Genomic DNA, 13,127 nt, shown 5'->3' with positions numbered 1-13,127 from the left:
TCCTTCAGCTTGCCCTTTCTTCATGTTCCCAACACACCAACTTTAAGAACTGACTGTTCACTTGCAGATTAATATATCCCACCTATTGACAGGTGCCCCTGTAATGAGATATTCAAATGTCTCAAGCAGCCCATTAAAAGAAATTTAGATTTTTAGGTTAAAATATAAATTTTACATTTATGATATTTGGCAGATGTCCAAGCAACTTACAATTATCTTAATTATACAAGTAAGTAGTTAAGGGTTAAGAGCCTTGCTCCCGGGCCATGCAATGGTAGCTTGGTGGTGTTTGGATTGAATTCATGAAGTTCAATTCGGAAGTCAGATAGCATCATTACATCTTACCCACTGAGCTACATTTTTCCGAAATCAATGTTAAAGCATATGATGGTGTCTTGATATCAGCTGTACTGTAGCACTTCCTAATTATAGCTACCACACATTTTATAATCATTTTTTTTTATTATTATTCATGCAGATATCGGTAAATTATATATTAATATACACGAATGCATCTGTGTGGGTCCTGTTTGTTAAATATAAATAGTAAAGGAATCCATGACAAACTTTTGCAAAGCTGGCAAATCTTTGAAACAAACAAATACAAAAAGTACTGGGTCAAAATAGTGTCCAGTAATGAGCACAGGGTGGTCCTAATACAGATTTTCTTTGAGGATGCAAATGTAATTCTGCCAAAATAAACACACCTTGGACTGATACAATTGACTTTTAATAATCAAGAAAATTAAAGTTCAAAATTTATACTCAATATAACCTACCAATTAGAGTCTCCTTAAGATATATTGTATTATATGACAAGTCACAATTTTTAAACAAATGGTGACCAATTATACATTCATTTACCATTGTATTTAATTTGCAATTATACAATACATTTCAGTCTACACATGAATAGTATTGCTTACATTTTACTTAAAGATAGTTACTCATCTCATCTTTCACTTGAAGAATCATTGAAGATGATATAGATAAATAGATATTTGCTTGAGAAGTTGTATAAAATTTAAAATACACATTCTGCATGTCACAGCATTTTTCTTTCAAACTGCATAATTCATTCATACATTCACTTCTAACACACATTTAAACCTTTGTGCAGGGTTTTGTACAGTGCAACTTACATACATGCTTTATACAGCAGTCTCTACTTAAAACAATTCCTCATGCTAGTACAGTTAGGGAATAATAATGTTACAAATAATCAGCATGTGTTAGTACAGCAACAAAAAAGCATTTTTTTTTCATTAAAATTGTACTATTATGCATGCACTAACATTCCAGTTGTGTTCAGCAAAGTGAAAATACTTTATATGGTTAAAATGATAGGGTAAAATAAAGGTAAAACAGTAAGATTCCCTTAACCGGTGTCATTCACACAATAATAAATCAATCCATCTGATAAAAAGTAACTAATAATAATTAAATGCAACAAATATGAACTGATTTCAGAACCATTGGCAAATCATACATGTATGATATTGCTTATGAATTAATAATGTTGATTGTTCATTTTTGATTATGAATCAAAAATCATTTATTTACGTTTGATAACTAATTTTGTAAATAATGCTAGCTGAGGGAATCTTAATGCAAAGCATTATCACTAACATAGCAAACTGATTAGTGACCATACTGTCTATTTCCTTTAAAGTCCAGATCTATAATACAAAGAAGCATAAATAGAAACTTTTCTGCCCATTTTACTAAACCTATAAAAAGGCAGTAAAATGTCTTTAATACTGACAAGGCAAAAGCAGGTTGTATGTTTTGTTATAAATAATATAATCACACTGGAGGATGAAACTCAATAACTATGAAAATGGAAGACTGTAATTAAGACAGTATTAACAGTGTGCTACAGTGGCTTAGGACTGCAATATTTATTTCTGCATTTAAGGACCCACCTGATTGCACATTAGCTGACAAACAGATGAGGATGAGTTCCCTTTTGAATCTGTTTCCTCTCAAGGTTTCATCCTCTCACCATGTGTTTTTTCTTGCCACAGTCACTACTGGCTCACTCACTAGGGGTACACTTATAAAGGATAAACTTATAGACTCTGAGGTATAAATTCATATTATATAACCTAAAAATCTCTGTAAAGTTGCTTTGGGACGATGTTCATTGTTAAAAGTGTGGTACAATTAGAATGAAACTGAATTGAATTTAAAGTTTAATTCTGCTTGGGTTAGAAGCATTGAGTGAACTCATAAAGTAAACTGACTTTATATTAGAATGAAATAATTGGACGACTACTTAGTGATAGGAAGGTCAGGGGTTCAAGCTCTGGGATCAGCAAGCTGCTACGCCTGGGGCCCTTGAGAAAGGCCCTTAAACAAAGCTCCATGGGCACTGGAACATGGCTGAACCTGTGCTCTGACCCCAGTTTCCTAACATTGCTGGGATATGTGAAGAAAGAATTTCACTCTGAGTATAAAGCACTTTTCTTTCTTTACTGAAAGTGCAAGGGGGATTTTACCTCTAAATAAAAGAGTGGAAAAATAGTAAGTGAGAAAATTAAATTTCATAAGCAAACATTAAGACCGGACTTTTATTAATTTTTTCCCTGTTGTTTATCTTTACCAGCAGCTTTAGCAACATCAAAACTAACTTCTTACAAGAATAGTTTTTTAATGATTCTAGCACTTGTTGGTTGGTTCTGTATTCTCATTAAAAATATCACATATATTTTGATATAGAAATAGTATATTTAGTATGGTTTCTAGTCTAAATATGCTGCTTATTGCAGACATGTGAGAAAGCTACTGAACATGACCCACTATCAGAAAATATTTAAGCACTGGAGAACAAATCTTATTGCTCAGCAGACCACCATACTTGTGTAATGGTCTTTATTATGTTAGTCAGGCAATGGAATATATTTGTTCTCTAATATAAAGAATGTCAGAAATCATTATATTGATTGACTGATTTCACAGTATTTTTATAGAGACTCTGAGAATGTTTGGATTTCTTTTAGCACCAAATATGTCACATTATAAAAATATTACAAAACAAAATATGAGAAAACTTGTATGTTTTTCATACAAGACCATTTACTCATCATCACTCCACAGGTACATCTCCTCTTTTCCCTTGTTCTCCAATGCTCCGTATTGGTTTTTCACTCTGAGGCCAAAATACTCTGTAATGGGCAGCTGTTCACCCTCAAGCTCACAGTTGTTTCGAGAAGCAAACATCTGGCTGATCTCCACAAATGTCTTGTTCTTTGTCTCGGGGATGACAAAATATACATAGACCGCCACCCCTGCACATATGCTGAAGAACACCAGGTAACTGAAAGCCCCTGCTGACATCTGGAAAGCAGATTTTTTTGTATTCAGAAGATTTTTTTAGAATTTCTCTCACAGAATTTTTAAAGTAAACATTTGGTTTTAGTGTATATTCAAGCAGAAATATTTCATGCAATAGAGCTAAAAATGTACCTGCAGGAATGGGAAGACAAATCCGACAGTGAAGTTAGAAATCCAGTTGAGTGCTCCTCCAACGATGTAAGCCGAGGGTCGGTGAGACTGTTTAAACAGCTCACCTGTCAGGAGGAAGGGTACTCCAGCTGTACCGAGACCAATATATGTTAATATGCAGTACTGCAAACCAAATCAATTCATTCATTTAACACCAGAGGGCAGCATTAATTAATTGTAGGACTGGGGTGAGACCTGCGATGTTGTATGTTTTAGATTCAGTGGCATTGAGTAACAGACAGGAGGTGGAGCTGGAGGTAGCAGAGCTGAAGATGTTGAGGTTTTCGTTGGGAGTGACAACTTGACAGGATTAAAAACAAGTTTATTAGGGGGACTGCGCATGTAGGACGTTTTAGAGACAATGTGACAGAGGTGGGACTGAGATGGTTTGGACATGTGCAGAGGAGGGACATGGGGTATATTGGTAGGAGAATGCTGAGAATGGAGCCACCAGGATGGAGGAAAAGAGGAAGGCCACATGATTTTGAAACATAGAAATAGCTCCATATCACTTCACTTTAATCCTGGAATGACCAAATACATGCTGAAGACCCTGTTGTTTTGGCATATGAATATATATATATATATATATATATATATATATATATATATATATATATATATATATATATATATATATATATACAGTACAGACCAAAAGTTTGGACACACCTTCTCATTCAAAGAGTTTCCTCTGTTTTCATGACTATGAAAATTGTAGAGTCACACTGAAGGCATCAAGGGCTATTTGACCAAAAAGGAGAGTGATGGGGTGCTGCGCCAGATGACCTGGCCTCCACAGTCACCGGACCTGAACCCAATCGAGATGGTTTAGGGTGAGCTGGACCGCAGAGTGAAGGCAAAGGGCCAACAAGTGCCAAGCATCTCTCGGGAACTCCTTCAAGACCGTTGGAAGACCATTTCAGGTGACTACCTCTTGAAGCTCATCAAGAGAATGCCAGGAGTGTGCAAAGCAGTAATCAAAGCAAAAGGTGGCTACTTTGAAGAACCTAGAATATGACAATTTTTAGTTGTTTCACACTTTTTTGTTATGTATATAATTCCATATATAATTTCACGTGTTAATTCATAGTTTTGATGCCTTCAGTGTGAATCTACAATTTTCATAGTCATGAAAATAAAGAAAACTCTTTGAATGAGAAGGTGTGTCCAAACTTTTGGTCTGTAATATATATATATATATATATATATATATATATATATATATATATATATATATATATATATATATATATATAATCATAGAGGAGGTGAAGTTAATGGTGGCTGAACCTGGGCTTGCAATATATAAAATACTTTACTAAAGAATAACCTTAATGGTTTCACAACATGCAAACAAACAAATTTATTGTGGGTCTAGGTGATGTCTTCAAAGAGAAAACTGACTCTTTTTAAAACACAAGACTATAACAGCAGCGTTTTTAGGCCAAAGCCAGTGACCATAGATTGAGAAAAATGGAAATGCTAAAAGCAGGAAATCTGAAAAGAAATAATGCCTTGCTGATTGTCTCACCAGGCCCAATGCAGAATCCTGCAATGATACCAACCACGCAGATCACGCTGACATAGTGCATGAAGGGCACGTAAACCTGAATAAAAAAAGTGATCCAAAATGAACAAAAAGCCTCCGTTTAAACACATGGCTCTCCATACAAACTTATGTTCTACATCTGACAGATCAAGTGGGAACATAGACAACAGGCTTCTGTATTAATACACAATGGTTCTTTTGTTCGCTAGCTCAAAATGAAACTGGTCAATTGGACAAACTTTAATATTTAATCCAGAATATGTGCACATAACAATATAATGGGAAATGCTTAACTTAAGACAGATAAAAAAAGATTGATGTAAAGCTGCTACCTGCAAAACAAGGGAAAGTGTGATGCCTGCACAACAAATGCCCATAAAGCTGAATCCTCCAATCATCAGGGGCCTGCGACCAACTCGCTCAATAGTAAAGCACTGCAGAGAGAGAGAGAGAGAGAGAGAGAGAGAGAGAGAGAGAGAGCAGAAAAAACAGAACGAAATATGCATCCAGCTTTCAGCTAATTATTCCTTTAAACACATGAGGTTGAGTTCAAACACTAAGCATGAGAAGGAGTGAAAAGGCTTCTGTCTAGGAAAGAGAAGGAAAAGGAAGGGAAGTGAAGGAAAACAAATTTAAAGATTAGTCCTCTATGCAAGGAACTTGCTCAAAGTTGCTTACAATCCTTACACTTACCCATTTTTCATGCTGCCTACACACCTGAGAACTAAAATATGAGATCACCCCTTTGTGGTTTTAATATAATGGCTGCTCAGAATCTCTCCTTATACAGTCTCATCACAGAGGTCTACAATGCATTCCTTAGATACTGTGCATTGATTTTTGATTTGACATGCATTGCGAATTGGGGGACCTGCTAAAGATGGACTCCACTGATTGGACTTATCAAAGAAAAAAAACGTTTTAAGTTAAACTATAACACAGTAAAGCATGCACACTATTAAGGGCTCTTTATACTTTCAACATGCACTGTAATCGAAATGTGTATCTAATCTGTAGATTTTTTTTTTTGTAAGTTTGTTTAATGGTTAGTCTCCTCAGTTACAATAAGAGTTAGAGTTAAAGTGTTGTCTTACCCCAATAAGCCCAGCAATAACCTCAATGGCACCTGTGCCCACCGTTGTGTACTGAACTTGCGAGACAGAGATTCCCGCATTCTCGAAGATGGAATTTGTATAGAACCAAATCTGGAAAACAAGTTAACATTTTGACATACAGTGTAAAATTGAGTAAAGTTTTTGACTGTGCTGTTAGGAAGAGATGCAGGAGATTCATAGACTGACTTTCCACTTGAACAATTTAAACTTGGGGACCATTTAGAAGACATAAGTGACATTTGATAGAGATGGGGAAATTATGTACGAGTTTAATTATTGGTCTATTATTATTTCTTTCATTTGACCTTTTATTTTTTATTTAATTTATATTTATTTATTTTTTATTTAATATTATATATAATATTTAATATAACTAAAACACAAAGTACTCACCGCATCAATGCCAGACAGCTGCATGCCTATGTTGATTACCATGATAGATATGACCTGCCATCGGACAGCTTTGTCTCTTAGCAGCTCAAGCACCGAGACGGTCCTCAGTGAAGAGAGTGAACGCTGCTCCTTCTGCATCTCCTCCACCTCTGCCTGGATATTAGCTTTTGCTCTGTATTGCCTCAAAGCTACCGAGAACAACAGCACACAATTAGCAAAAGGGCACTGCTTTGGAAACCTAAATGTTCAGAATCAGGCCTGGTTATTTCACAGAAATGTTGCTTATATTATTTTTCAATTTCGATTGAAAAGATTTGATGTAGTGGATCTACATTTATTGAACCCAATGCTATATAGCTGATTCTAACAGTAAAAGCTATACTCTATGACAATATGCAACACAATATAATACTATACTAAGAAAATAGCTTAAAAGAAAAGTAGTAGAAATATCATAATTATTGTATGACTCATGCATTCCAGCCTTTTGGCATCCTTGTATATGGTGATAGTGGTATAGTACCCTACCTCCACATTAGCATGCTGTTCATTGTTTACAATTATTACACTCTTCGATAAAAAGTAAGTAGCACATTTGACCATTGTTACACCAACACATTACCATAATATTGTAAGTAGTAAATTAATGGTTGCTCTGGGTTTCTAGTCAAGCCCCATTATCACCAAGGTACACTGTAAGGATATGTGAAGAAGGAATTTTGCTCTGCTGTAATGCATACATGACAAGTAAAAGCCTCTCCCCCTACTCTATAGTAATATACTATTATGCAAAAACATTTTTAATATTACTTTACATCTGCTGTTCACCTACATACTGCTATACTTGCATACCGAAGCTACCTCCATACTATTACACATGGTTCCTGCATTACAAAGGGATAGTCAGTTCAGCCTTATGACTGCTCTACAGGGAGGCCATGAGTAACTAGCAACATTAGTACACAGACCTCTGCCACCAGTAACCACCATGTTCATTACAATTACTGGCAATCAGATCCATTTGTGTCTGGTCTGTTTAAGGAGAGCTTTACAATGACTCAGTGCTCAGACTTGAGTCAACCTTGCTATTGGATAATTGCTGGTAAGTCCCCAGGGTATCGCTCAGTATTTCTTCAGCTCTCAATGTGCAGCAAAGGATATTTATGTGCATTGTAGGAAACATTGCCCCAACTACATTTGGTTTAGAAGGTGAAGATTTGCTATATTAAAATTGTGTTAGAACAATTCCTTTAACAAACGGGATTCTGGCCAAAGCTCATAACAATTGTAAAATAAATATTTAAAAGTACCATTGAGAGTGGCATGAATGTTGTGTTTCTCAATCAACAAGTAACGAGGACTCTCAGGAAACCATGGCAATACCATTAGTTGGATAAAGGTAGGAACAACCACCAGCGAGAGAAAAACAGGCCAGTGCTCTTCCTGTATAGAGAAGACATGGCATTTTATTCAACTGCAGAAAACTGATTGTTTTACTAAAAATGGGTATTACAGTGAATTTAAGCAGAAAAGCTCATATACAAATGTTATTCTCAGTATTCTTACTTCACCTTTCCCAGGAGTTCATGAAGTCCCAGAATCTGTGCTATGAAAACTCCAATACAGATAAAGATGCTAGGCACAAGGCCCAGAAATCCACGGAGATTCTTTGGAGCAATTTCCCCCAAAAACATTGGCACTACACTAAGAGAGATCCCTGCTCAAGAAGAAGAGGAAAATAAATTATTCTAAAACAGTGACTGTTTCTTTTTACCTTGCATTTCCATTATAGACAAAAATCTATCCATCCATCCATCCATTCATCCATTCATCCATCCATCCATCAAGAAGAAATTCAGTAAGCAGGTGGAATAGTATACATACTAGCATATCTGATTACCTGATAACATCTTTGCACACCTGCATATTTAAATGTTTAAGATGTCATAATATCATCTTTAGAAATATGTACTGTAATACTACTTACTAGTACTGTCTTATTATATATACAAATCAGCATATTTGCCCACTAGCATACCTACCTATAATACTTCAACACTGTCATACACTCTTCACTGCATTTTTACAGAATTGCACTATATACACTAGCATACTAACACACAATGTAGTATACATGTCTTTACGCCTATAACACTAGCATGCATGCTATCACACTAAATAATTGTACAATAACATACATTATATGGCAAAATATGACCATCCCTAATATTTATGGACACCATAAAGCGCAAACCTGTTCTAAGATGACAATGCCCCTGTGCAGAAAGGTTAGATACTTTGAAAAGGTTTGGAGTGACACAGAGCCCTGATCTTGACGCCACTGAGCACCTTTAGGATGAACTGGAACACTGACTGCATTAACCGTCTCCTTTCCTGTAGCTGAATGAACATAATTCTGTCTTTGCACTGTTTGCACCAGGTTGCACATAATGCACTTTATGTGGCGAGGACACTTACTAGTCCTCAGCTCTGTGTTTTCTGTGATGTAGCTTTATGTTGTTTTATGTAGCACCAGGGTTCAGGAGTAATGTTGTTTCATTTCACTGTGTACTGTATCAGCTACATATGGTTGAAATGACAATAAAAGCTTCTTGACTTTACTTGACTTGACTTGATAATTCCCCAAGGCCACACTCCAAAATTTAGTGGAAAGATTTTTGAGTAGAGTGGGGGTTATTATAATAGTAAAAATGGACTAATGGGAGGTTCAACAAGCACACATGGGTATGATGGCCAGTTGTTTTTAAGATCTTTTGGCCATATAGTGTACTAGCATGCCTAAAGGTCCTGCATACCATCAGTGTGCCTGCATACATGCGTACTTAGACACTACAATACTAGCACACTCCATCTCCATACCTGAATGTATTCCTGTGATGAAGCGACCAATGAAAATCATCTCAGGAATGCTTAGATGCCTGCTGAAGCCCATGAGTCCACCAGCTACAAATACCAGAATGGTGCTCTTCACCAGTGTCCCTTTTCTAGACAAAATAACAAGAGTGGAACAATAAAATGCAGGTGTATAATTTTGCATAGAAACATTTTACAATAGTAAGCAATTCTCTTTTGTAATTGAGATGTAATATCAGACATCACACATATGAGTGTGGAATCTATAAATCACTGCAGCATGGTGCAATACCTTCCGAATTTGGTGACTAGCATTCCCACAGTGAGGGAGCCTACCAGTCCACCAATGGCAAAAATGGACACTGTAATGGAGTAAAGCACTGTGATGCTGTCATGGCTCAGACCTTTCCCATTACGCCTCACTGCAGTGTGGTTATAAAAGTCCTTTATGTACTGGAAGGATGGGTAAACAAATAACATGAGCAAATATAAGCTGTTCTTCTGTCCATTATACAGTATGCACTAACAATGTATACATTTTAGTTTAGATGGATCTGGGTAAAGAAAATAAGATGCAAAAACAGAATCCTTTACTGAAAATTAATAGAATCTTCACAAATGTATAATCATACAATTCAGATGAGAAAGACGCTAATTTATAATAATTTTTTTCACGTCATAGTTGTGTTTTCACTTTTTAGTGTATGTGTTTTATTTTATATGATGACAATGAAATCTTTTTCTGTGTAAATATTTGCACATGTAATGTATGGGGCACATGTTTCTTTACATATCATTTAATTTACATTTATTTTTCTACAGTTTATTCCAAACATAGTGCGTTTTTTTTTTCCATTTTCTAAAGTTTTTCCCATGATTAATTTCTTATAATAATGTAATTTTCGTACTAATTGAATAATTAGATTAAATGTAATATCCCGGACCATGACAAGTAAAAAGACTTAGGGCTTAGGGGAGGTCCTCAAGATGATTTTAGTAAAAAATATATGAAATACTCAACAACTGGGGACCCCCATAAGACTTGAATCAATTCAAACACTGCTGTAATCTATTCAAAGGTCATCATGGGGATTAATAGTTTTAAGGCGATTCAAAGTAGTACAATAGAAAAGTCTGTTTGAATCCAGGCAGTGACACAGAGGAAAGACAGGGGAAACACGTGCTACTCTTCACTCTCCTAGCAGACATCTAATATAGGAAAGGCCAAAGTAGGTGGCAAAGTGGGAGAAGAAATATTTATAAAAACTTAATTAAGATGCATTGAGAATTATTATGAAAAAAGGAGTACATTATATGTTTTATCTCCAGTAATCAATTATATTTTGGCAATAGTAGAGTATGTAATATATGGGCAGTTGAACATTAGCTGCCTCTTTCATACTTATTAAACACATCCGGAAAAAAAGTCACTTTAAAGGAACCACAAAGCGGTCTCTCTCTCTCTCTCTCTCTCTCTCTCTCTCTCTCTCTCTGGTTTAGATAGATTTAAATCCAAACACCATCCAGCCATCAATGTTGGGCCCTTGAGCAAGGTCCTTAACCTTCCACTGCTAAACTGTATAAACAGGATAACTGTAAGTCACTCTGATATGGTGTCTACCAAATGTTGTAAATGCAATATGTTCAACAGTTTCTCTTTACTAACAGACTTAGCTTGTACCAATCAGATTTTGAATGTATTAGCAAACCATTTTATATCTAAATTTACACCACACAAACAATCATAGGGTGAACAGTGGGATTAGTGGATTAAAGTTTATCTGAAATATTTCCTACATGAATGAATTCTTAAATTGTTCGTGCTTCAATTGGTAAATTGAAAGAATAAAACACACACATGAGCATGCATTCTCCTTGACACAATTGTACACCACCCTGAATATTATGATTTTAATAAGTTACTCACCTGAGCAGGAGAATTGACTACAGCTAGGTTATAGCCATAGAGCATAGAGCTGCCAAACGATGAGAGAATTGCTGCTGCCAGCAGGGTTGAAGTTAAATGCTATAGAAACAAAAAACAAACAGAATGAAGTAGCTGGAACAAAGTCATCTTGAACACAACTTAGTGAATACCATTAGCACCCAAACAAAATGCATGAGTGTGTGTCCTTTCTGATTCATTTAATGACATCACTCCTGTAGAAATTTTATTTACCAGGTAAAAGTTCAAACAAGTTATGAGTACTCTCAATACAACAATCTTATACAGGAATTTTATATGGTATGGCAACCTATTATGGACTGTATGTGAACAGAGCCTTTGAGCTATAGATCAGAGTTTTTAAGTTCAGAGCATAGTTATGGTGTCACATTTGTGGCTATTTGTGTATCCTATTCTATTAGATTTGGATAAAAGCATCAGCTACATGAGTAAATGTCATGGTTTACGTACTAAAGCAGAAGGGTTTAATAAAGTGGCCGCCAGTGAATGTCACATGGTTTGCACAATGCATGCTACAAGTGATGGATTACATTCAGACAGTAATCCATCTAGCTGTGCACATGACTGCATTAGCAAAATCACAAGATATAGCCAAGACTTTAGAGAGCGTGCAGCCAGAAACTTTGAAACCTGTAACAGAGTCAGTCTTTGATTCAATCTTAAATCTCTATTAAGGACTGACACGGCCAGGAGGCGCTTTTTCTTGTAAGCAACAACAATTAGATGTACAAAAATTAACATGTAAGTGGTAATGGCTGGGAGGTGAATCAGTAGTGCTAAAAGAAATTTCCACATGAGTGTCAGGAAAAAGAGCACATGATTACAGAACCGAAGGAAATAGTCAAGTACAAAAAAACACTGAGTTTATTGCTTTTATTAAAAGATTATGTCATGTTTTACTCTTAAACATTAAAACAGTAAAAGTTCCTGTCTGCTTAAATATACCATACATTTTTTTTTTTCACAATTATCATATTTAATTCTGTAAAAAGTCTAAGAACACATAAAGGGAATCAATAGGGATACACAATTATGCATTACATTTAAAAATATTATTTGCTATCCACATACAATAATTAATAAAAAGACTGATACATCAATAAACAAAGCACCACAAACATTAATTCAAAATGATGACTATCTTACCCCTCTAATTTTTCCACTTGGCTCGTTTGAAACTTCCTCTGCCATTTAGCAATGCATGTAAGAATTTCCAAAAGGAGAGAAAGTGAAAGGCTGCTTATTGTAATTGTTTCCAAAACATTCAGGCTCATAAAGAGATGACCAGCCTGTGTGCAGCGACTCCTCCTCTTCCATGAGCGACTCGTGCATCAGTTTTTCAAGACCGATCAGCATGCCACAGAACTCGAGCTCTGCACTCACACACTTTACTGACTGTCCATTCCTGAGAATTCACACTATTATTAGTTTGTGGAAAAATCACACTTGTTAGTTGGAATTTCCACAAATGATTCATGAGACAAAAGTGTAAGTGTAGAAAAAATACAACAAATTAAATACATACTGTATCAATGAATGATGTGGCTTTTATTATTACTCTTAGGAAATGTTGTATAAACCATTTGTATTTGGCTTAATAAGAATTAAGGACAGTGACTTAAAAGATTTTTCATTTTAAGTTAGATACATGGCCTTCTATATAAATGTATGTTTCTTTTTAAATGTATGAGTCTTATGTCTCCGTTTTTTACCACTTTTA

The 13,127-nt window shown here is 35.5% G+C and overlaps 1 protein-coding gene across 1 annotated transcript; it reads right to left on the bottom strand.

Annotated features, from left to right (window-relative positions):
- Positions 1 to 727: 727 nt before the first annotated feature.
- On the bottom strand, positions 728 to 12,669 carry slc2a15b (solute carrier family 2 member 15b). Its single transcript, XM_046837614.1, has 12 exons — positions 12,554 to 12,669; positions 11,369 to 11,467; positions 9,734 to 9,894; positions 9,448 to 9,572; positions 8,139 to 8,284; positions 7,878 to 8,010; positions 6,568 to 6,755; positions 6,154 to 6,264; positions 5,392 to 5,493; positions 5,042 to 5,117; positions 3,469 to 3,596; positions 728 to 3,339 (listed from the first exon to the last, which is right to left on the bottom strand). Exons 1-12 carry the CDS (start codon positions 12,596 to 12,598, stop codon positions 3,079 to 3,081), a joined length of 1,575 nt encoding a protein of 524 aa, XP_046693570.1. The 5' UTR covers positions 12,599 to 12,669; the 3' UTR covers positions 728 to 3,078.
- Positions 12,670 to 13,127: the final 458 nt, after the last annotated feature.

This window comes from Silurus meridionalis, chromosome 24 (assembly GCF_014805685.1).
Source record: "Silurus meridionalis isolate SWU-2019-XX chromosome 24, ASM1480568v1, whole genome shotgun sequence".
Taxonomy (NCBI): Eukaryota; Metazoa; Chordata; class Actinopteri; order Siluriformes; family Siluridae; genus Silurus; species Silurus meridionalis.
This window is presented reverse-complemented; position numbering and strand designations above follow the sequence as displayed.